Raw genomic sequence first — 26,263 nt, 5'->3', positions numbered from 1 at the left:
TGGTTCCTTTTACATGTCCCCATTATTCATTGAGCTTTTCCTTATTTTCTGGCACAAGAAGATGTTCCAGTCTTTATCCCTCTCTCTCTCTCTCGCACACACATCCTTGTGATTTGACAAAGAGACCTCGGTAAACCCTATGAGTTATATGCAAACTTTTGTGTGATTGATTGTACATTTTTCTGGGGAGAGATCTAGCTTAGCTTTTACTGGATTCTCAAAGAACGTCCCTGACCTCCACAAGTTTAAGGACCACAACTAACATCTCAAGAAACGCCTATTGAGTCTTTCAGATCTACCATTTTTCAGGTTCCTTATTATTGGGTAGCTTGGAGGGGTGTTATTTCCTTTTGCTATCTCAACTATGTCCGCCCTAAAACAATCTCCAGCTTATAGGAAATGCTCAATAAATGTTAACTATTAAGATTATCAGGGAAGATTCTCATGCTCTGGTGCTAGATTGCCTCAGAGTCTGAGTTCTGAAAAATCTCTTTCTCCGAAATCCAACAATCCATTTAGAGTCTCCCTTCTTAGCCCCTGTAATACATCTTCAGTTGCCTCCTCCATGGTCTGAAGCACCTTAAATTCAATGTGTCTAATGCCAAACTCACGACCCTCTTGAAATCAGTTTTCCTCAGCAATCTCTGTTTCTGAGAGGGGAGCCATCCTTCTTTCAGTACGTCAGGTGCGAAACTGTGGATTCAACTGACTCCTTTCTTCCTGCCTACTTCCATCATCTGATCACTGTGCCAGCCAGGAATCTTATGGTTGTAAGAAAATTCAACTCAAACCGACCTAAGCACAAAGGTACACTTTTTTCCTCTCACATAACTGAAAAGTCCAAGGGTATCCTGCTATTGGGAAAGGGTAAGTCCAGTTCAAATCTGCTTTTTCAGCTCTGCTTTCCCTTATGTGGGTTCCAGTTCTCAGGCAAGTTTGCTCAAATGGCAAGATGGCCAGCAAGAGGCCCAGGCCTACATCATATCCTCTTAGCAACACCAGGGGAAAAAGGGCACCTTGCTCTTGGGTAACAGAAAAAACTCCCAGTTAGCTTTTATTCTAACTGGATCATGTGCCAATTCCTCAACCAGTTCCTGGGGCTGGGAGCTTGGGGCGGAGGAAGTGATGCAGGTACCCAGGTGTGAGTCTAGGGGTGGAGTCAGTCCACCCAACAAACCATATGAACTGAGAATGGAGGCGGAATGGTTCGCTAAGAAACATATGGGTTCTATTACCGGAAGAAAAGAGGCTTTATGCGGGGCAGGCTACCAGCTAATGCATAGTCTCAGAGATGGCAGATAAGAATCTGAACAGGTAAGTGATGTAGGCACTGAAAATGAAGAGAGGAAAGCATTTTAGAGATAGCCAAGCATTAGAATAAGAGAGGCGAGAATCAAAGAAGACACTAATTTCTGGCTTAAGTGATCGGCTGGTGGTAGTGTCTTCCCTGAGACTGGGAACAGATCTTGAAAGAAGGAAAAATGATGAGTTGAATTTACGTGTTGATTTTGAGGTATCTATGGGATCTTTAGGTGGAGCTGTCCAGCAGGTGTGGGTTGGAGAGGTGAACGTGGGGTCACCAGCCATGGGAGTGGTTGACAATGAGCCATGAAGTATGTGCACAGTGGGAAGAGGGCCAGGATGTAGCCCAGTGAGAACACTTTTTTGTTTTAAATAAAATTTTTTAATTTTTTGGCTGCACTGTGTGGCTTGTGGGATCTTAGTTCCCTGACCAGGGATCAAACCCGTGCCTCCTGCAATGGAAGTGCAGAGTCCTAACCACTGGACTGCCAGGGAATTCCCCCAGTGAAAACGTTTTAAGGGAGTGTTCCAAGAGTGATTAATAGTACCAAATACTACACAAGGCAAATACAAACAAAAATTGGTCCATCTAACTAGCAACCAACTGGTGAAGTTGGTGAGTAGTTTCCTTGGAGTTGTAAGGGCACAGCCAGGATTAAGAAGAATCAAGGACAGCATGGGAGAAGAGGAAGTGGAGGCTTAGAGCACACACACCCATCTGAAGTAGCGTGGCTGTGTACAACGATGGGCTGGAATTCAGTGTCTTTTCCCTACAACACGTATTCTTCACACTTATCAGTCAATGCTTAAATTGCTTTGAGTTGCTTTTGTTTGAAAAGTATGCACATCTGTTCCACATTCTCAATTAGACTCTAAGTTCTTGAAGGTAGAATATGACAATCTTTGTGAACTTCCTTAGGATCTAACACAGTGCTCTGCTCACGGTTAAGAATAAAACTATTGTTGATTAATAAATACTGATTTAGAATCGAGAGCAAAGGGGTCTCCTTCCCCCAGTAACTTGGGCAAGTGTCTTGGTGCCTGATTATACACAAATTTTTCTCCCATTCTGGGAAAGAAACATGTAGCAACAGAGGGCAAATGTTTACAGGGTCCCGGGGTCCCTAGAGATGCTGTGTTTTGAGGGCTACCTGACATTTGCTGATTTGTGGGCTAGGACACAAAGCAAAAGGAGAGGACTGTTTTATAAACATTCATCAAGCAGAATAAAACCTTCATATTTCATACGGAATCCTTAATGGTGGTCAAGATATCTGACCTGCCTCAACAAGGCCAAGCAAGAAGACTAATCCCATTTGAAAGAAATTTCTGTGAGTGCTCCATGTTAAAAGTTCCAGACTGGTCTTGGCTGGTTCTTGTACTGATTAGAAAAAGCAGCACAAAGTGGTTAAATGAGGCAGTGTGACATCAAGAAAACAGGGGCAATTCCCTCATGGTCCAGTGCTTAAGACTCTGCATTTCCATTGCAGGGGGCGCAGGTTTGATCCCTGGTTGGGGAACCAAGATCTCGCATGCTGCGTGGTGCACACAGAAATTTAAAAAAAAAAAAAAAAATTAAACTTGGGAGTCAAAACACCTGGCTCTCTATGCCTGGCTTTGTCATTAGTTGGTGCCCTTGGGCAAGCTTGTCCTTGGGCAAACTGTTTGATTTTTTTTTTAAGTTTTATTTTTGGCTGCGTTGGGTCTTCTCTAGTTGCAGCGAGTGGGGGCTACTCTTTGTTGTGGTGCGTGGGCTTCTCATTGTGATGGCTTCTCTTGTTGTGGAGCACGGGCTCTAGGCACACAGGCTTCAGTAGTTGTGGCACACGGGCTCAGTAGCTGTGGCACACGGACTTTGGTTACTCCGTGGCATGTGGGATCTTCCCGGACCAGGGATCAAACCCATGTCCCCTGCATTGGCAGGCGGACTCTTAACCACTGCACCACCAGGGAGGTCCCCAAGCTGCTTGATCTTTGAGGCTTCATTCTAATTTGTAATGATGCGATAATACCTATCTTGACAACTTCATTAAATTCCAGTGAATGGCTCACACAATCCTCCCTCCCTCCTTTTAGATAAGAAGTGAACTTATTTAGAGAGATACACATTCCACATACAGAATGCAGTCCATCTCAAAAGGCTAGAGGCCCTGGAATATGGGGTTGTTAGTTTTTATGGGCTGGGTAATTTCATAGGCTAAGGAGTGGGAGGATTATTCCAACTATTTTGGAGAAGGGGTGGAGATTTCCAGAAACTGGGCCACCACTCACTTTTTGACCTTTGATGGTCGGCCTAGGAACTGTCATGACACCTGTGGGTGTCATGTCATTTAGCATATGCTAATGTATTACAATGAGCATATAATGAGGCTCAAAGGTCCATTGGAAGGTGAATCTTTCACCATCTTGGATCTAGTTGGTTCTAACCAGTTTTTGTCATGTCTTATGGCTATGTCATTCTTTTAAAGGTTGTGCCCTGACCCCTCACCTCCTGTTTCATCCCCCCCTCAGAGATTTTACTCCCACATTCTAATGGGAAGCAAGGGGCAATGGTCAGTCTTCTGTAACTGCTTCAAGGCTGAGTAGGGGCGTTGACCCTGCCTGTCAGTCCTCCCTCATTTATTAAGGACTAAAACCATATGTAAAAATGTTGGGTAAACTGCAAAGCAGGAATGGTGATTTTTTTTTTTTTCTCTGATCCCTCACCCCAGGAATGATGATTTTTAATGTGTTAAGCACCTACGATATACTTGGCACTTTGTTCATTTACAACATGTCTGTCCGTAAGGTACAACTTCAATCAATACTCAGTTCTCTATGACATGTTCCCCTTATAACATTATCTTCTCTTCGGATCACTGGTGTTTCAGATATTAGTTTTAAAGCAAGATCTTTTTTTTTTTTTTTTTTTTTTTTTTTTTGCTGTACGCGGGCCTCTCACCGTTGTGGCCTCTCCTGTTGCAGAGCACAGGCTCCGGACGTACAGGCTCAGCAGCCATGGCTTACGGGCCCAGCCGCTCCGCGGCATGTGGGATCTTCCCGGACCGGGGCACGAACCCGTGTCCCCTGCATCAGCAGGCGGACTCTCAACTACTGTGCCACCAGGGAAGCCCTAAAGCAAGATCTTTTAAAGATCAGAATCTATCATAACAACTTTGCATACTCCAAGGTGCTTGATTAATAATTAACAGCATCTTCAAACTCAACTGATCCAGATGGACCCAAATCATGCTCTCTGGACAACATGAAAATCCCACATAGTCAAGCAATGGAGCAGATGTAACAATAAGGACATAGGTGAGAAGTACGGACAGAGAGGCTATGTTAGTTGTGTATTGGAATAGCAGGCACAGAGAGTCGCAAACACTCCAGCAATATAGGTGATGCTTAAAGGCAATTTTCAGAAATAGGAGAAAGAAACTTTAAAATGAACATGAGGGGAAAAAAGCAGTCTTACGCAAACAAAATAGGAAAACCTAAAAAAAAAAACCTTCAGTTCCTGAATCTTCAGTTCCTTGTTGCTCCACAAAATATTCACAAAATTAGCAAATTAGTGAATGTTCATATTTTGTTTATATCTCATGAACTGGTTTTCCCAACCATATGCTGATGACAGGAATGATACAGCCCATCATCAATGTGTGAACGGCAGTGCTTTTGAAAATATTAATGATAAACCTACTGACTTTAGAGGGCTGAAAAAGGGACAAATATGTGCATAGTAATAAGACTCATCTTCATGCCTGAGAAAACCAGACAGCACCTTATCAAAGGGCTTTCCCAGCTGCGTCCATGTGCCCAGGCATGGGGTTCTTTTACTCAGGGCAGTAAGAACAGTCCGTTACATCAGCTTCATTTGAACATTCACTTTTAAGTGGCTTTTTGCCTCAAATGGGAAAATAACATCTTTAGAACAAGGAAAACAATGTTTGTAGTTTTCTTTTTGAACTCAAAATATTAACCATTACTTTCCAAGGTCATTAATAGGGTCAAGTTTGGTAGAAATGCTACATATAAGAAAAGCTTATAATACAGAAATGCCGTGGCACAAACCATCCTTCTCTATTTCTCCTCCTCACCTGCTCCCCTCTTCCCTTCCCAAAGAGTGACTTTCAAAGCATCCAATAAAACGCAACCTATGTATTTAAGACGATCTGCAGCATTTCTTGCACTGACATCAGTTAGTTTTGGGAGAGGACTTTGCTATGAATCTGTTTCAAACAACATCATTGGGAAAGCCCAGTTAGAGGAAGTCCACTCAGACACTCAGTGTTGCCTCATCTCTAGAGAATCTAGCACTTGCCAGAAGCCTGTTTCTCATCTTTAAATGCCCTCCGGCGTTCACAGGTAACCTACATCCTTAAGTCATCTGTGCACAACAGTTGCTGGTCCAATCTGGAGGCATAACTAATGCATAATTATCGCATTACGATTACTAACTTGCTGATAACTTTCAAACTCTACCATCAAAACCATTAAAGTTACCGAGTGCTCAGAGTCAAGACATGCTATTTCATATCATACATTTTTCAGAGGAAGTCTGCTTTTCTCTAGTCTTCCAAACAGCATTTAGAAGACACTCCAATGGGGGGTTTTATTATATGTTGAGAGATAAGTGTTAGAAAAGAATATCTTTTAGGGTGCATCTCTGAAAGCAACCAGGGAGAAAATCAGAAAACAGAAGCACTGTCCAAAGTGAACCAAGAAAAAATACTAATTATCCTAAGCCATAAAACATTAAGCACAAAATATAAACAACGTATTACAACTTTATTAGATTCTTCTATTTTACTGGCTATTTAGACTCAACTATGGCCTTAGTAACCTATAACGTTAACATCTTTGGGTGTCACAGTATATATAATACCTAATCTGATTAGGTGGCACAGGACTAGCCAACCTGTCAACACAGAGTAACCATTAACATCATAGCTGCGGCCTTTTGATGCTTTTATAATAATTCAATCATAAATGTAAAGATATCTGTATTATCTGAGGGTTCTCTGCTGCTGCTGTGCAAGTTATTATTCAAGAAAAGTCTGCCAGACTAGGCCTAATTAAAGATACCAGCTGATGCCATTTTTACACGGAAGTCAGAAGTCTGCCTTATAGTTAGAATGACAAAGGTAGCAAGTCTATGATGAATTACTTTCTCTTTTGGGTCCCTATCCCTACGCCTCCACACATAACCCCTCCATAACGTGTCTCATTATCCATCTAACATCTTGCTATGACCCTTTTATATGCTCCAAGTAAGAATGGTATTTAGGGTTTTGCTCAGTGCAGGGGAAGGGGGTATATGAGTGGCTAAATGGATAAACTGACAATCAGAGGGCAAAAAGAAACATTCCCAAACCTTCCTATTTAATACAATGTTCTTCATGACACCTCTCAGGCTGGAAACAAAGGTTGGTGTAAAGAACTTCATTCTGATGATTAAAGACTTGTATGACTGAGTAAGGCAGTTTCTTGACTTACCCCCGCCCCCTAACAGACTTTCCTAAAAACCTGTGGGATAATCAGGGAGGAAGCATATACATCCCCTTCCAAATGGAGGCATTGTGACTCCTCCCAGAAGGAAAGTTTACAACATTGGTTCCTGAATCAGGAGCCTCCCCACCAGCCATTCTGGAACGGGCAGCTACACCTGCACACCCTGGAACCTGTCAGGTCTCGAGTCTGATGTCTGAAGAGAATTTCAGTCCACGTCCACTTCAGTGAGGGTCAGTGGTGTCCAGTGGCTGCCGTCAGGGTTCTATCCTTTGATAACAGCAATTGGTGTCAGTTTAATGGCCTTCTTGCTGATTCCGGCATCATGGCAGGTGTTCACCACATCAGTCACATTCTTATAAGACTCAGGTGCCTGCAGGGGAGGAAAAGTCTACTTAAAATGGAATCTTTAAAAGCATTAATGTTCACTTGTAATTTAAAAAATGCACATTCAAACAGTACTGAGTTGGTTTTGCTTTTTCTTTTATTGCCTATCAAATAGGCAAAGGTTTAAAAAAAGATTAAGCTCAGTGTTGGTAAGGGAGTAGTATAATAACACTCTCATCTTGTTTTATATTTTTTCTTTATTTCTCTAAATTTCCCCAAAGAACATATATCACTTGTATAAGTAGGAAAAGCAGTAAATGTAATTGAATAAAGCATATACACTAATACCCAACTGGAAGGAAATGTACCAAATCATCCTGTTAGCGGTAACTGTCTTTGGATGGTGGAGTTATTAGCAGTTTTGATTTTCTTTTATTAGATATTTCTACAGTTGTCAAAATTCCTGGAATGACCATGTATAACCTTCACAATAAGGAAAGGTTATTACATTCATATATATAACTAACACTACATATATGCATGCATACATGGGCATACATACAAACACATACAATTTATTTCTATGAGTTTCTAGTAAGACCTCCCCCCTTCCTTCTGTCTTGCCACCATTAGAACAAATCTCACCACACACACCCTTTATCTCCATTCATGTCAACACAGCAAGCTTAGGCCTCTCAGACTGATTCCCGTGGGGGCTCTGTACACACCCCTTTCTAGCCCATCTCCTAATCCCTTCCAGTTTCTGAAACATTTCCACTGTGGCCTCTGAACTCCTTCCATTGAGTCAAAGGCAAAGAACTTCTTCTTTTCTTTTTTAAACATTCCCTTCACTTTCTTGTTCTTGCTGAAACATGGACCTCCGCTGACGATATCGCTTCCGCTTCCAACTTTCTGAAGTGGTAGCTGTTTTCTCTCCCAAACTGGGTCATGCCATTAGGTTGAGAGGTGGGACAGGTGTCCTTGCTCTTCATGGTTCCTTTCAGACCATTCTCCCTCCTTTCTCCCAGTTTTGAATGTTGCAGTCACCATTTATACCACCCACTACTCTTGTTGCTGCAATCATCTGCTAGAGTCTGATCCCCATTGTTACTTAAAAGTTTTGTAGCTCCTGGGTCACCCTCACCCTCTCCTGCTGTAATTCAGAACGATTTCAATATCCAGGAAGAGGATTCTTTCAGTAACTTGGCTTCCTAGTTTCTTGATTCCCTCTCCTTCAATGTTTACCTCTGCCATTCTCTCCCAGTCATCCCCAAGAACTCGTCATAACCAACGATTACAACTCCTCCACAGTCTCAGCTCCCAGCACCCCAGACAGCCTAGGTTTCCACCTCCAACAATCCTTTAACCCCACGAGACCCACAATCCCTTTGCAACACCCTTCAACAACCTTGCTTCTCCTTTACTTGCAACCCTGGTTAAAGGAAACTCAACATCTATTTCATGCCAGCACCTATACAGTTGGATGTAGCTGAAAAACACCCAACCACCGAATTTAAGCTCAAGTGGGCCCTTGACGCTGTCCTGGCAATCACCCAAAATTTCACTAGGCCAATCACTTTCTTAGATGATGATTTTATACCTTCTCCTGCATCCTCACTCTCAGTTGCTGGCCCTACTTCCTATTACACTGAAAAAACAGAAACAACCAGAAAAGAATCTCCATAAACTCTCTTGCCATATCTTCCCTGACTACCAGCATCTGTACCTTCTCTCCTTTTATTAAGGATGAATTACCTAAGCTCCTAGCAAAGACCAACCCCACCAGATCCCATCTCCTTTCATCTACTCAAGGACACTTCTCTAGTAATTCCCCACTCTTTCCTGCATCTTCAATTTCTCTTCTAGATTCTTCTCAACAGCATGCAAACACATCAGTTAGATCATGTTATTCTTCTGCTCAAAATTCTCCCAAGTCTTCCCCTCATCTCACTCAGAGGAAGAGCAAAAATCCATTTGTAAAGGAAAAAACAAGGACCCACACGATCTGGTGACCCTACCTCTCTAACCTCCTCTCCCTCTTGCTCGTTCCAGTCATGCTGGCCTCCACACTGTTTCTTGAACTTCCAAGTGTGATCAGGCCTCAGAGTTTCTGCACTTGCCATCCTCCCTGCCTGGAAAGCTTACCCCTAGATACCCACATAGCCTGTTCCCTTACCCCTCTCAGGTCTTCACTCAAATACCACCTCACTACACCCTATCTAAAACTGCACCCACTCCCAGTCTCTCCCTATCCCCCTTCCCATTTTTACTTTGTAGCACTTACCATCATTCTACACACTATACATTTTACTATTTGGTAAGTTTTACAGGAAAGGATTTATGTTTGTTTTGTTCACTGCAATATCCCTAGCAGTTCCTAACTATACAGTTCCTAACTATAGCAGATGTTTAATAAGTATTAGCTGGATGAGTGAAAAAAATCATATGTAAAATGTGCAAGTAAAAAGTATACCAAATGTTAATAGTGGTTATCTCTGATTGTGGAATTCTAGATGTTTTCTTCTTGGTATTTTCTAAAACCTCTTAATTAAAATCAGGTGAAAAATTAAGTTGTTAAAAAATAAAGCTTTGGGGCTTCCCTGGTGGCGCAGTGGTTGAGAGTCCGCCTGCCGATGCAGGGGACGCGGGTTCATGTCCCGGTCCGGGAAGAACCCACATGCCGCAGAGTGGCTGGGCCCGTGAGCCAAGGTTGTTGAGCCTGCGCGTCTGGAGCCTGTGCTCCACAACAGGAGAGGCCACAGCAGTGAGAGGCCCGCGTACCGCAAAAAAAAAAAAACCCCCAAAAAAATAAAGCTTTGTCATACTCTTTAACGCAGTAATTCTGCTTTTGAGATTTCACTCTAATTATTAAAACATCTGGAGGAAAGATTCAGGCATGAAGACACACAGTACAACTTAATATAGAGTAGCAAAGATGTGGAAACTACTTGAATATCCACTATGGGCAGAAACTTACGGTACTTAGCTAGTAGAATATTTCGCAGTCGTTAAAAATGACGTAAACAATATTATAATAATGTGTTAAATTTTAAAAAGGATTATAAAATGTTTGTAAACTATGATTATAACCAGTTTAAAAAAGCATTTAGGGAAAAAATGGCAATAAGCATCTTAAAAAAAGGAGGTAATAGTTATGTCATGGCACAGAATTTCTGATGACAATTTTTCTTTTCTCTTAAACTTTTAAAAGGAAGTTATGTTGCTTCTAATTTAAATATGTACATAAGTGTACATATACATGCATGTAATTTAAACAAAATCTTTGCTCCCTTATGAATCAAAAAAACCCATTTTCTCAAACATTTCCCCCCCTACCTTTTCAAATTTGCTTTCAAATTTAACTGTTAAGTATACAGTTGTGCAAAAGAAAGGTTAAGATGAGTCAGCTCAAACTAAATTTAAAGCTTGTAATATGTAGACAAAGACTATACATGAATGGTAAAAATCATTCTTATGGACCCAGCTCATAATGAACCTCCAAACAAAAGAGAAGACAATGATAGACTGTAACTGAGGTTACTTTTAAAAAAACCATTTCTATTAGCAATACTAAAAATTGCTGTCTCCGGGTACTGGCATAAATTATAAACAGTTTTATGCTGAATACTTATCAAAATTTCACTTACCTCTTCCATAACCAGCTTGGGTGAGGCAACACGGATCGCAATTCCCATGTCTGCCAATTTGTCTAGGACGTCCTGGAAATCTAAATTACGCCTTGACTTTGCTCGGGACAGTGCACGGCCCTAGATTGGGAAAGGAATGAACTTCATTTATACATTCTGAGCTCCAATTTATGTTCAATCCCAGCAATTATTTAAACCCTTAGGATCATATGCCTTTTCCCTGACTTCTTTTTAAAGTAAAAGAAGAAATAAGAGAGTCTTTTTCTATTTAATCAACACTGTAATGTCCTTTTTGTTTTAAGACTCATCCTTTTGGAAGACAAATTTACATCTACAAAGCATTTAGCATTTAAAGACTTAGTTTTGTGTATCTAATCACTACTAATTATCAATTACATATAAATATGTTAACTTAAAATTGTAATCAGTATGTCTATCATCACAAAAACTTTGTGCTCTTTGTGGTTTAAAACAGTTTCTCCACCTTAGCACTTACTGACATCTTGGATGAGGTAACTGTTGTGGGGACTGTCCCATACGTTATAAGATGTTTAGCGGCATCCTTGCCCTCTACCCACTAGATACCAATAGCACAATTCCCCTCCCCCACTGCGACAACAGAAAATGCCCTGAGACACTGCTAATGTGTGTGGGGAGATGGTTTTGATCACTGGGTTAAAGTTAGGAGTTGGGAGGCAACTGAAAATGAGAAAGGATCAGAGGAAAAAAAGTAGGGTTAATATATATGTGAGGCTCTGTCCTACTGAGAAGGTATCATAGACAGTTTCTATTTTCCACTCCATCACCAGCTAAGAACTTTGATGGCTTAGAAGAGCAGCTGGAAAACTGGTTTGTGGGCCAAATCTGGCCTATTACCTGTTTTTGTAAATACAGTTTTATTAGTACACAGCAATACCTATTTGTTTATGTATTGTCTATGGCTGCTTTTCTACTAAAATGGCACAACAGAATAGCTGCTACAGAGATCTTATGGCCCCCAAAGCCTAAAATATTTACTGTCTGGTGCTTTATAGAAAGTTTACCAACCCCTGGCTTAGAAGAGGCAATATATTGAAATAGGTGTGCAGTCTACACATGGGTCCTGATTTGCAAAATGGGGCATATCCTCCAAATCTCGAGTGGACCCACCCAGTAAGGAACAAATTATGCTAATGGCTAGGTCTGTGAATCATTGAGATACACTTTGATGTCAATTTGCATCAGGTAAAGTTTTATCAGTTACGGTAGTGTGATAATTTCTCGATCTGGATTTTGTGGACTCACAGAGTTGAGGAATAGTCCCTGGCCGTACAATGACCCCACTAAGGTCAAGATACTTGGTGACCTCAGTTAGTTCACTAGACAGTATATATTACGGGGAAAAATTCAGGTAGAAGACAAGACAAACCCAAACCTCAACTTTGTTAATGCTCAACCAAGTACATTTACCTGTCAAAATGCAAAACAATGACTACATTGAAGAGAACATTTCTAAGTAATTTTCTGTTTTCATAACTCACTGCTCCATGACAAGTTGTTCCAAAGGTCTCGGTCATGCCCTGCTCAGTGCCAGTGAGAACATAGCTACAGGTTCCCATGGTGCCGCCAATGAGCACAGGTTGTCCAGTGAGCTGAGGAAGCACACAAATCAAACATGTTAAAATTTAGAAAAGCAGGAGCTTCCTATGTCTGAGATTTAAATTTCCTCTTGCATTGGAGGACTGTGGAGAAACCAGGGCCTTTAAATGCACTGTGCTCACAACTATATTAAGATATTATTCTGATTCTTTGATAGTTGAGAGGGAAGGGAAGAGGATGGGAGGAAAAATGTGAGGACCAGGAAGGCAGCAGAAGACAGCCTGAAGGTAAGAGCAAAGCAAAACTCAAATTTGTAGTGAAGTGTTTTTAGGAAGAACTATCCCGAGCAAGGCATCTGCCCTCTCAGGCTTGTTTCCTCATCTGTGAAATGGTAGGTTAAGGGTCTTTCTAACTCTATCACAGCCAGACACCAAAAGGATAAGAGGAATGAAACAGAGTTTAATCTTAATCCTGTCTTCTAATCATTCAAAGGCCTTAAAAAGATACTCTTAGTGCATCTTAATGGAGTAGAATATTCTCCATGCAGCACTACAGCACACTGCAAGCACAGATGATGGGGGGAGTCATGCTTCAGAGAAGACTGGAAATCACTGTTCTCATGGATGACAGACTGTTTTCTTTTCACAATTGCTGCTTTCCTGTTTAAATTCTTACGTATTTAGAACTGTCTAAATCATGCCCCCACTGCTTAAAACCACAAATGGCTCAGTACGTACTTGGTAATCAACCGCAATGAGGGGATGGTGAGGAGGGAAAGCTCGGGTGGATCCCTTCCTGTGTACTAACAGAGTCCGTTCCTTTCCATCCACCACATGCTGTTCTACTTTGGCAATATTGTGAGAAACATCATAGATCACATGTAGGTCCAAGTCATCAGGGGTTGTGTTGAAGACCTTGGCAAAAGCCTAAGAGAAAAAAAGCTTACGTTAAAAGTGGCAGAACCAGCTCTTCAGAACTTATCTTATTGATTCTGGAAGGTCTGTTGGAAGGGAGTGAAGGATTTAAGAGTTCAAAAATAGCAGAATTATTAACCTTCATGTAAAGGACAAAAACTGTCTTTAGACCACAGAGCAAACTCCACTCCATAAACTCCAACTAGTCTTGACCAAACCCGTCAGAGGTGCTTCTTCTTCAGCCTTCTGAATCTCAGTGAACGGCACTTCTACCCTCTCCGCTGCTCAAGGCAAATTCTAGGAATAATTCTGGCTTCTCTTCTCCCCTCTCCTGATACCCTGCTGAGTTAGCTTAAGGACACACCGAAAGCTTGGACACTTCGCCAATATTTTGAATATCTATTACATACATTTCCAAAACCAAATTCTACAGGCTTAGATTTGAATACACTATGTTTTAAATTACTTAACTTCATCATGTATAACTGGGAACAGACAAGCAACCTCAACTGTACCTGACGGGTTAAGAAGGTCATGGAAGAGCGGTTGACCCAGGCATAGTTCCCGGCCGCTGCCATTCCCTTCAGGTAGTCCTGACCCTCTGCGGAAGCGATTCGAGCACAAGCCAACTGACGGTCATTGACTATAATCTTGTCTCTCTTCATGGCTTTTTCCATAGCTACCAGCGCATCTGAAAGGAGAGAGCACAACAAGTCCAAACCAGCCAGCTTTCCCTTTATAATTCACATTTATTGCAGAAACGTGGGCTAGATTCAAAACCATTCTACAAAGAAACAAGTAAAATACCATTTTCCCTTTAAAGTGTTTCTGAGCTCATCTATTTATTGGTCAAGATATATTTACTGAGAATCTTCTGTCAGAGCTATGTGACACAATATATGCAGGCTCCAAAGAGAACACCTGCCCTCGAGGACTTGCAAGGGGAATGCAAGGTGGTCTGAGTTACTTACTCCCTTCCTGGCATGTGCATGAATGAGAAGTAATAAAATACGTTTTATTGCCATCATGGTTTTTAAAAATAATTTTTAGTGACTTAACTTAAAAGAACTGGAGATAAGTTGCTAGACCTTCTGCATGCAAATCAAATCCATGATAAAGTGTAAAGCAGAACTCAGTAGAAAGTTCAGAAATACTAGTCAATGCTCCATATATTTGCTAGACAAAATATTCTAACAGGCCAGGCTGGCACAAATTTTTAGATTCCCATAGAATTAAATGTACATACAAGGATGAACCATAATTGCAATTTAGAGTTTACAGTAATTCCCACGTGTCTATATAACTTTTCCTATATTCATAAATCCTTTCACTCATCATACAAACGGTCCAAAGTGACCTTTCTACTATTTCCCTGCCTCCTGCTTTTGTTCACACTGTCTTTTGGTCATGAATGTTCTGCGTGTGTGATTGTTCAAACTGCACGTTATGTATCCATGAAGTCATCTCTAAAATCTTTTCCCTAAACACTTTATTTTGTCTCTTCCATAGTATCTTATCAATTACTACACCTTCTTTCTTTACTTTTTCTTCTTAATGAACATGACATCTCTCTCATGAGACAATTTGAGGGCGGAGCCCTTGCTATTTCATCTCTGAATCCACTATAACACTTAATCTTGCCGTACAGGTAGGTGTCTAAGACATAGTCCCGCATATATCATAAACTCTACAATTTGAAGTCTTTACTGCTCTTTCTTGGTCAGACAGTAATAGAAACCTGTTAAGAGTAAATATGGTAACTGGAGCCTTTGACAACACCATATGAAATAATTATTATTCCCATTTTTTTAGACAAGTAAGTTAAGGCCCAGTGCAGTTAATTTCTGCTAGTTAGGAAAACCAGGGTAAAACCTGCACAGTACAGTTCCAGCACTTTCTCCCTTTAGTCTCTATATGGTTCCCCACAAAATGTACATTTTAGCACCAAGCCAAAAATTAGGTCCAGAAAATACCTGTGGCTACTTGGTGGCCCAAGCCTCTGCTTCCACTGTGGATCATCACACACACCTGTCCCTTATGGTCGATGCCCATTTTCCTAGCAGCATACTCATTGAAAATCTCATCCACAACCTGGATTTCTGCATAGTGGTTGCCTGCTCCCAGAGTCCCCAACTGCAAATGTGAGAATGTCTGATAAAATAGCTGCTATTCAGGTTTGAAAAAATCCATTTGCAAAGCAAATAGGTAAAAAAACCCAATAAAAATTAAAAGATAACCACACATATAGCGTTAACAAAAAAACTTCTAAGCTTAGAAACGCTTCGTTCACTTAAAGTAATATCCCACACAACTAAAATAATGTAGACCAGTTCCTGCGTTTATTATATCATTATTTGCTTGAGACACAGCACATTAAAAGCACCATAAATGAAAACTCAAACCACCAAATGGCTCACAGGACAATTTAAACATCACGGAGAGAAGGGTCAAATTTTGGGGTGAACTCTGGTGAATGCTGACTCTTACACAAAGTCCAAGTTCAAATGATTTTTGAACTATCTGTGAGTTCACTGACACCTACCACTATCCATCACTGGAAGAATATATCCCATAACTGGAGCTAACAGATGCTTTAAGGACCCGAAGAATGGCAGTGTTGGAACAGTCTTAGAGACTGCCTAGTTTTAACTACCTCAATTTTTGGATGAGAAAATGAGACCCAGACAGGCAAAAGAGACTTGCCCAAGGTCACAGTGAATTAGTGGCAAAGCCATCACAATTTGCTGTAAATTTCAAACATCGGGTATATTTTTATCTCATGGACACCATGAACCGACAAAGTATCTGCTGTCATCTTGGATGCTAGAAAACTTTCAGCCAAATCTGTAGATTGTCCAAGTTTGTACATATGCAATTTTGGTAAACATTTTTTTTTTTTTGCGGTACGCGGGCCTCTCACTGTTGTGGTCTCTCCTGTTGCGGAACACAGGCTCCAGACGCGCATGCTCAGTGGCCATGGCTCACGGGCCCAGTCGCTCCGCGGCATGTGGGATCTTCCCGGACCGGGGCACGAACCCGTGTCCCCTGCATTGGCAGGTGGACTCTCAACCACTGCGCCACCAGGGAAGCCCTGGTATACATTTTAAGCCTTATAATCATATCCCATTTTCCTCCCATCCACTTCTAATTCATGATATCTTGTTTTATTTTATGAACATCTACAAGCTCCTGATAGCTTTTTAAAAGATTAACAATGAAGCATAAACAAGTTTGTGTTCCTTTTGATGTGAAAAAAGCTGGGGTACATTTACTACATGGAAGACAGATTTTTTTCTTCCTCCCAACAAAAACAAAATATGAAAAAAATGAACATTTCCCCTGCAAAGTGAGCGCTACCTGGGGAAGGCCTCTCTTTTTGGCCCTGGCAGAGACCTTACTGGGGTCGGCTTGCAGCATCCTTCCGTACTCCTCGCAGTGCTCCTTGTCTTCAGCCCAGGCATAGCCTTCCCTTAGGGACCAGTCCACACCCATCTCCAAGGCCTCCTCCAAGTCTCTGAGTGAGTAACAAGGTGCAGGTCATTTCACAGCCAAGGCAGATCAAAATCTAAAGATGACCGCATCTCAAAGGGCAAAAGAAAGAACTATATTGACTATGCCTGTGTATCAGGCATCGTGCTAGATGTAGTTCATCCTCTCAGCAACTCTAGTTTTTTGAGGAAAAGCGGTTACATAAATAATTGAATATTAAAATTATAAATGCCAATGTTCTTGACATTTACACAGCCCCTCATACTTTCCAAATCTTATTTATCTCTCTGATCCTGAATTCTGAGGCAGTGATTAAGCAGCCACAGAAAATTTATAACCATAATCAAATATCATTATCGGCCACCAACTTTACTACAGCTACACTAAGTTTTCATAGTAACTTATGAAAAATTACAACTAACAAACAAAGCTATCTCAATGTCCTCAGGCAACACAGGTTAAATTTTTTTTTTTTTTTTTTTGTGGTACGCGGGCCTCTTACCGTTGTGGAGCACAGGCTCCGGACGCGCAGGCTCAGTGGCCATGGCTCACGGGCCCAGCTGCTCCGTGGCATGTGGGATCTTCCCGGACCAGGGCATGAACCCGTGTCCCCTGCATCAGCAGGTGGACTCTCAACCACTGCGCCACGAGGGAAGCCCAACACAGGTTAAATTTTAAGGTCTATTCCCACCTTCACAGAAGTACTACGTCGCTTTACTGCACCTGCACTTTGAAGCTGAGGTGCACAACGTTAAACCCTTAGAAGGAAAAAGCTCTGATCTTCACCTAAGGTCTAGCCCTCTCACAAAATACCATCCGGAGAGATTACAATGATCAATGGGCCCTCCCCACAACAGCCCATTTCAAACATTACTTACTAGGACAAAATTCCTACCTAAAATATTTGTAAAGATGCTTGGAATTTATTTAGATGTTCCAGGTATGCTTTTCAAAGTGGGACTGCATTCAGGGACCACATAAAGTCACAGAATAAGCATCTTCCAAATGTATCAATTTTACTCCAAGTTTTTTTGTTTTGTTTTTTGGTAAAGGGGAGTTGTATAACAGGTAATAGCTAAAGACATTTTAATATTAATGTCTGTACATATATTTGAATAGAATGCAAAATTCACACGAACTTTTAGATAAAACAGAAGATATTAATGATACATACTTATAAGCACACCCTTCTGCAAAGTGTAAGGCGCACAGCTTCATGCGAGCTATGACAGTACATCAACGGCCACGTAAAAGGCCACTGTGCTGTAGCTTTACATTGAATTTTCTCCTTTGAAAATACACAACATCTCAGGTGAAGAACACACTCAGTGCTATCATCCAAAAAGGAAGGTCGTCAGTACAGGTTCACTGACAAAGGACAGTGGGGTTCAGAATACAGCCTCTGAAGCCAAAAGATCCTTGGTTTGAATCCTGACTTTACTTACTAGTTTATTTACTATTATCTCTTTAAACTTCAGCTTCCTTTCTTGTGAACTAAGAATAATATTAGGGTTATTATCTACACAAAATGATATACACCTACACTACAGCACAGTGCTCTGCATATAGGAAGTGCTCGGTAATCATCAGTGGATATTATTCTATTATGAATTCTACCATATGTCAAAGGCTGTCATGATGAACATGAATTGACTAATGTCTCTAATGAACATTACAGACCTCATGCTTAAAAAAACAATTCGTTACCACTTCTTCAACAGTGACTGAACAATCCCCATCTCCTAAGTGTCCTACACTGGAAATGAACGTGAGGGTCGTGTGATTATTATCTCTCACTCCCTTTACTGGCAGCTTTCATTCTTACTTGGCATTCATTGGGATGACGCCTTTCGACCCCACCCCAACAGGAATGTGGTCGAACATAGCTTGGGCAAGTTGCTCCTTCACAGGCTGGACATCACTTTCGTCTAAATTGGTTCTTAGCAAGCGGACACCACAGTTGATGTCAAATCCGACGCCACCTACAAAATAGAGAAAACTTAGTCAAATATTAGCAAAACCAGGTAGTTAGGCTTTGTTACCTGTGGTTTCCCACTATTAATAAAGGGTTTAAAAGACAGCCACTCTTTTAAAAATAGCTATGTTTTAAAGGAGCCAACAAAGTGGTTCTCTGTGGGTAAAGTCTGAGGACAACAAAATTTAAAGTAAATACATACTAAAGGTACTTTGTGGGTCAAGGAGGCAGTAATGAACAACAAGTAACATCTAGACTAGAGATTAAAATTTGAATTACATGCTTCTCTTTTTTTCTTGATCACTCTTGTCAGGGGTTTATGAATTCTATTAGTCTTTCCAAAGAACCAACTTTTGGCTTTGTTGGTCCTTACCGCTGTATATTGTTTCATTAATCTTGCTCAATTATTTCCACCTATCTACATTTTCTGGGTTTAATTAGTTGTTATTTTTCTAACTTTTTGAGATGGATGCTTAGATCATTGACACTGCAGCCTTTCTTCTTTTCTAATTTGTGCACTGAAGGCTATATACTTCTATCCAAGTATGGCGTTAACAGTAACCCACAATTTTTAGACAGGTATTTTTTAAATTAACATCAGTTAAAATTATTCTGGAAAAAAAAAAAAAAAAAAAAAAATTATTCTGTAGTTTCCATTACGATTTTTTGTTTTTGACCCATGGGTTATTTAAATGCATTGCTTAACTCATAAACATAGTTTTTTTCCCCCCCAGGTTTTTATTGTTATTAGTGATTTCTAACTTAATTCTGCTGTGGTAGGATAGTATCCTGTATATCAGTGGTTCTTAGGTGTGACCCAAGAATTCTTTCAGGCCTTTAGGATTAATTGTATAACAATACAATTCTCTCTACTGTACAGTGAAGTTTTCCAAAGGCTACATGACATGTGATAACATGCTTGCTCTGAGGGGTAATGAGACATGTCCTTGTGTATTACTGTTTCTAAACTTTCTCAGTTTTAATTTCCAGTAAGGTAAACATTGATAAAAGCCTTTGAGATCAACCCTCAATAATTTTAAGAACGTAAAGGGGTCTTGGGCCCAAAGTTTGAGAACTGCTGATGTATGATTTCAATGCTTTGAAACTTGAGACATGCTTTACGGCTCAGTATATGGTCAATTTTGGTAAACATTCTGTGTGCACTTGAAAAGAATGTGTACTCTACAGTTCTTGGATGTACTGTAATGTGGATGCATGCACAACCACACATGTATATGAGAGATCAAGGTGTCAAGTTTGTAACAGGATTGTTCAAATCATGTGTCCTTACTGATTCAAATCTGCCACTTCCTCAAGAGAAAAATAGTGCTAAATGTTGGGCTCACGTATCTGCACTTTTCCTCTGGATCTTAGCCTCACAAATTCTTACTGCCTCTGTAGATTTTTATGGTTTCAACAGATGCATTTTTGGCTCTGTTTTAAAAATTTCACGCAGCTTTTCTCGTTGTTCTCGGCAAAGGATTGCCTGAAATGACCTTGTCCACTGCTGCTGGAGGCAGAACTCTCAAGACACAATTCAACCTTTCATCTTTTTTTCAGCCTCTGAACGCAAAGATATTACTTCCAGCGTGAAACATTTTCAATGAAAGCACACCACAGCAGAAAAGAAGTATACAACTACAAGTGACTAATAATGATGCTAATGAGAGTAAACACTTATCAATTACTTCCTATGTGTCCAGCATTGTTCTAAGTATTTTAACAAAGCTTAATGAATTTAATCCTCACAATAATGCTATGTAGTAAATAACATTATTAACTACAATTTGCCTAAGAGATAACTGGGACACAAAGAAGATGTATAATTTGCCAGGGAAGTGTTTCAGTTTCTTTTGTAGCCCATGTCTGAATAGTGCCTGGCACACAGTAGGAGCCCAAATAACTTTAAATAAATATATGCTTTACTTGATATTTTAATAGCCTCTGAGTGTCCACAATTAATTCTCTCAGTAAATGGGGAAAAGAAATGATAGAACATGATGAAGCTGACATTCACACACACAAAATGCAGCCGTGCTCTATTTTAGAAAGGCTACGATTCTGAGAGAAGCTACACACCTGACAGCAGACATGCACAGTGACCTTACCTGGGGATACCACTGCTTCAGGGTCATTCATATCAAAAGCTGCCATATTCCCAATAGCAAACCCATAACCTGAATGGACATCAGGAAGCCCAATGGATCGCTGAAAGAGAATTAGAAAATAAAATACAGTTTTCTCACTGGCACTCTGGCTGCCTGATAGACCTGACACTAACTCTCAAATAGGCTGGGGGGCTGAAGCCTTCCCTAAATCAAGATTCTGTTTTCATGAAATCTTCTCTATTGGTGGAAATTAGGTGTAAAAAATTACTAATCATAAAGCCAAACATAGCAGGAAAAACTTTTTTACAAAGTCTGACATTAACTAAGAAAACTGAAAAGAGAAAAACCTTAGTACCACATGATATAGGAGGACCACATACTAACTTTAACACATTATTACATTTTAAAGATGATTGACAGATTGTGGTCATGTCAGGCTGACAGGAGGAAAATACCTGATTTACACAGGTCCTTAGTGTTTAAGCAATCAGAGACAAATGTAATCCATTTGATGGTATGAAAACCGTACAATTTCTACATCTGGGGCCTAGAAAAGGATACTGACCCAGGAAGAATGGAGGTCAAAACATGGTAGGAATACATGCAGACACCTGGACACTTACGAGTTCCTTAAATGCACAAGCCATGTCTTTTCACTTCTCCTCCCAAGTGCCCAGCAGAGAAACCGGCATACAGACCTCAAAAAATGTCTGTTGAATGGATTTAACATCTACCTCTAATGGTGGAATCTGAATGTAGACTCGGGTGAGGGCCCCACTTGTACCATCCAGTTCTCTCCCCACCATCGCCACCACCCTCCTTTTCCAATCATATCCACAACAGCTATATTGCCCTTTGTCCCTCCCCTCAGTCCTAACCCTTACAATTCTTGCCAGTCTTTCTCCAATCAACCTCTTAAATGAGGCCACCGTGAAACTTTCACTGGTGGCAAACTGATATAAGAATAATGTGTACAAGAAGAAAACAAAATCTACTTCAAAGGTTCTCAAACACTTATAGATTCTGGCTAAAGGCAACCAGAAACTGAGATGTTACCCAGACTCAGTTATTTCTTTAAATTCCATGGTTATTTCTAGATGTTTGAAGGTCACTGTCTAAATGACACCACTATCAGTTAGGCATGGCCATTCATCCATTCAACAAACTTTCAGACTAAAAAAAAATATGAGTGATTAAAACTGTGAACATCGACTCACATGAACAATCCCAGGCAGGGCGGCCACATTGCCAATTTGTTTCATGGCTGGCAGGAAGCCACCAACACCTGAAAACAAAATTTCAATATTAGAAAAGAGGACATATTTGATTTTTAGCTGAAGTGTATTCATACTTTTCTAGATTGCGTTAATGAAGGGGTAGTGGTTAGGACTGCTAAAACAACAAAGCATAAAAGGGTGTTTGAGATGAAGTGGAAAAGAAGGCAGCACATGCACAGGAAGGTAGTGAGGGCAACCAGAATAATTACAAACATGCTGTCAGTATTCTGTGCATACCACGGAGGATTGCTTGCAAATACTGTACAGGGAGATGTGAAACATAATCATTATACCTTATGTTGTCAGTATAAAAAAAGGGTTCTTTTAACTGTTCATAATATATATCAAAAAAAAGTACTGGTTGTATTCTAAGTGACAAAGAAGGGCAATTTGGAAGAGTTGGGAAAACACTGGATGGAGAGTCAGGGGATCTGGAGTTCTAATCTCAGCTCTGTCACTGGCTGTGTGTCATTTCAGACAAGTCAGCACACCCTGGTGGGGGGCAGGATGAGACTTATTTATTTTAGGTTTGTTGACTAAAAAAATAAAAGGGTTAAAACTAGATTTCTATTCTACCATTACCACTAGAACATTATATTACAGTTTTATACATTTATCTCTAAACCTCCCTGTAGTCTTGCAAGATAGGTGTTACAAACTCTCTTTTACAGATGAGAAAACTGAAGTTCAATGAGGCTAATCAGTGCACTGACTTTGTAATCAGACACTCCTCGATCTGAATTCTGATTCTGTCACTGAGAGACTGTGCAACCTTGGACAAATTAAAATGACTTAACTTCACTCAGCCTTGACTTAAACATCTGTAAAATGGAGATATCCTCTTACAGTTACTTTAAGAATTACATGAGATAACCTATGTAAAGTGCCCGGCACATAGTAAGTGCACAATAAATGGTAGCTATTGTTATTACTGTCCGAGGTTAGGTGCAAAACCAATCAGGTCCATCCAGCTCCAAGTGCTTTCTACAAGGCCAGGTGGCTAACAATGTGATCACGAATAAGTAACGGGTTCTCGTCTCATTTGAAGTCTTGATCATTCCTTGACAACACTTTTGTATTTTTAAATTATAATTCTTTGAGTTACCATTTTTCAGGCCACAAGGTAGACTACTTGTACCGCCATATGTCAAACTCTAATTTACTTACCACCACCTCGACAGGCATTCCTTAATTCTTCAAACATTAATTTTTCCAGAGCATCATTCACATAGAAAACTCCTTCAACCTGGTACCAAAGAAAAGGAAGAATTATGTCTGAGCACACGGACCTGATGTATATAAGTACAGGATAGAATACAAACACTGCAGACAATATTTATTTTGCTTTACTCTTTATAAAACACTTTCACGCTACCTTAAACAAACAGAAAACTTCTTACAAGATGTTCCCATCTTTATATCTTAAAAGTGTATTTTACAATGTTCACAAATCATTTTGTTTATTCTCCTACTCTCATAGGCCATATTTAAAAGTTCAACAGGTAAAATATTTTGTGTGTGTGTGTGATAAAGAAACGTCTTCCAACAATGCTCTAAGGCCAAAGGTCTCAGTATTCTTGTGCCTCTAAAATATCAGTAGGTTTTGAAAAAAATAAATGAATCAAAAACTCAGATCTAAACATAAAAATGCAGTCATCTGACCTAAGTGTACTTTTTCTAGGTCTAAGACAACAGCACACTACACTTTACTGTGTCCTATTCTGATTTACAAATCTGTACTTAAGTAAACAGTGAGTAAAAAAATTTTAACAGGTAGCTATATAGCTGTGTGCTTAGTTTTAACCATCTATGTAATTTTAAGGGGATAAAAAAGCTTGACAATAGAGGCACACAAAGGGCAATGGAAGACATGATTATGTAACACCAAAGGACAGAACATTTTAATCAGAGATCAAATATTATGAAGGATCTGCCTAGCATTGAAGAACCAAAGATTTAACAATTATCTGGACAAGGAAATTTATTTATCAGAAAGATGACTTCTGCATCTTACCACTGCATGAATAACAATACCAGTTATGGAAAAATGTCTCAATTTTCCAAAGGGCCACATTTTTAATTCACCAAACATTTGCTGAGGACTCAGTATGTGTCAGGCACTGTACTGCGCAGTAGGGGAGATACAGAGAATATGCAAGATCGTGATGTTGTGGAACTTCTAGTCTAGCATGAAGCTCAGACTAGAAAACGTAGAGTGCAATGAGGCAAGTGCTGTAATAGAAGCACAGAGCACTACGGAAGAATCTGATGAAGAAGGGGCTCAACAGTCTAGGGAGGCGGTAGCCGGGGTGGGGGTGCGCTTCACAGTTTGTTAACTTTTTGTGAACACTGAGCTGGCTCTTTAAAGACAAGAGACATTACTGGAGCAGCAGCAACACATTTAGGAGCTGAATGGAAAGATGACGTAAAGATGGGAGAGAAGTATTTTTAAGGAACAAAGAGGAATTTTTAGTGCAGCACACGGTTCTTACAGGAGGAATGGAGATTAAGCAAGAGAGATAGGGAATTGTAAGTGTGAAGTTCACTACTCTCATGAGACTGGGAATACAACACAAGCCTACCATAAAGGTCAGTAACTTTTTAAGAGCAATATATCAAGATTTCAACTCTCCCTTCCCAAGGGAGGGGTGGTAGTAAAGTGTTGTTCAAATAGTTAAACTGGAACTGCCTAGCAAAAATCAGACTTGTCCCCAAGCTGAATTAGCAGGAGTGTGTGCATCAAAAGTTAAGCCAGAATTGCTGACGGAACATAACAGTGTGTGTTACAACCCTCTTAGGATGGTCATATGCTTTTTATTTTCTACTCCATGCAGGGAACTGGATTCCATAAAAAGAAACTAGTCAAAGGAAAAAACAGAGCAAAAGGGAGGTTTGCGACTATGGGCTTTTTCTCCGCTCAGCGTCTAGCTAAGTGCTTTGCTCATAGGGGGCGCTCAATAAGTTTTAATATTGAGTAAGAGGGTGGAGCGGCTATCAGGAACTTTTACCAAGACGCAGGATCACAAACCTTCAATACACTTGCAGGGCACCTAAAGGGATTTCAAAAGCCGTCTAACAACATATGCACCAAAACCTCACAAATGCCTTCTTCTTCACTTTAATGGAAGACCATAAGCACAAATGACAAGGAAGCCCAAGAGATACAGAGACCTGGCTTTCAAACTCTCTGGTATCGGGCTCCCAAGTCTCCATCGGGAATACGTCATCCTGTCAGAGGAAAAATAAGTGAACTGGACATCACGTCTTAGCTGAGCTTCTACTGGGTGAGTAAAGGAAGCCGTGTAAGCGACTCACGCTCAAAGCCCTACTAAAAAGTGCATATTAAAAAGAAAAAACCTGCCCTGTGAACTTTCTAGGTTGCCACGAGAAGCAAGATCGTTGTATTAAAACTCCGCGCATGTCAATTAAAAAAACAACAACAAACCCAACACGGAGCAGTGAATGCTAGAAACTTGGTTCAGCGAACACAGGTCAGTAAACGTTATGTAAATGACTGGTATGACTCAGAGAAGCGGAGTTCAGTCCCAGCAACTGCACCCCGGACTGGCTGTGCCACCTAGTAAAAGCCCACTAATGTCTCTAAGGCTCAGGGACGTAACACATCTCACGGTGCGTTCATGAGACTTCTGTGTGAAGACGCTTTGCAAAGGCCAACTTCGTATTTACTGGGATTCCCTGGACGCACTCCGCTTTGCTCGTCCTCGCGGTTCGGGAACCGCTCCATCCGTGAGGTGGGGCCGGCCTAGGTTGGGCAGCCCCGGAGGCGGGAGGAGTGGGTGGGGTGGGAGTTGGGGGATGGGACCTTTGCTGCGGGCGGGGGCCTCTCCGGCGCGCGAGGGGTCGGGAGGGCTCGGAGGAGACCGGGCCGGGTGGGTAAAGACGCGCCGCGGGCCCCCAGCCGGGAAGGCCCCGACACCGGGTCCTGCTCCCCCGCCTCACCTGCATGTTGGGCACGAAGCCCTTCTTGATTCTCCAGCAGCTTTTATTGACCTTTTCCAAGAACTGCAGTTCATCGTTATAACTGCGGCTCATGGCGGCGACAAGAGTAGCGAAAACTCCCGGCTTCGCTTTGAAGAGCCGCTGCCGCGTTGTCCCGCTGACCGAAACACCAACTTCCGGAACTCAACGCGCAGGC

General features: G+C 40.9%; 1 protein-coding gene and 1 long non-coding RNA gene across 2 annotated transcripts; one reads left to right on the top strand and one right to left on the bottom strand.

Annotated features, from left to right (window-relative positions):
• Nucleotides 1-6,051: 6,051 nt before the first annotated feature.
• On the bottom strand, nucleotides 6,052-26,249 carry RTCB (RNA 2',3'-cyclic phosphate and 5'-OH ligase). The gene is made up of 12 exons (XM_004318439.4): nucleotides 26,068-26,249; nucleotides 23,275-23,353; nucleotides 22,048-22,115; nucleotides 20,831-20,930; nucleotides 18,573-18,729; nucleotides 16,616-16,772; nucleotides 15,232-15,391; nucleotides 13,774-13,949; nucleotides 13,082-13,270; nucleotides 12,287-12,397; nucleotides 10,767-10,886; nucleotides 6,052-7,165 (listed from the first exon to the last, which is right to left on the bottom strand). The coding sequence occupies exons 1-12, from the start codon at nucleotides 26,158-26,160 to the stop codon at nucleotides 7,058-7,060; spliced, it is 1,518 nt and encodes a 505-aa protein (XP_004318487.1). The 5' UTR covers nucleotides 26,161-26,249; the 3' UTR covers nucleotides 6,052-7,057.
• Nucleotides 25,137-25,957, top strand: LOC141275824 (uncharacterized). The gene is made up of 3 exons (XR_012324202.1): nucleotides 25,137-25,391; nucleotides 25,485-25,598; nucleotides 25,713-25,957. It is a non-coding gene; the product is annotated as an uncharacterized lncRNA (long non-coding RNA).
• Nucleotides 26,250-26,263: the final 14 nt, after the last annotated feature.

Source organism: Tursiops truncatus, chromosome 11 (assembly GCF_011762595.2).
Source record: "Tursiops truncatus isolate mTurTru1 chromosome 11, mTurTru1.mat.Y, whole genome shotgun sequence".
Classification (NCBI taxonomy): domain Eukaryota; kingdom Metazoa; phylum Chordata; class Mammalia; order Artiodactyla; family Delphinidae; genus Tursiops; species Tursiops truncatus.
This window is presented reverse-complemented; position numbering and strand designations above follow the sequence as displayed.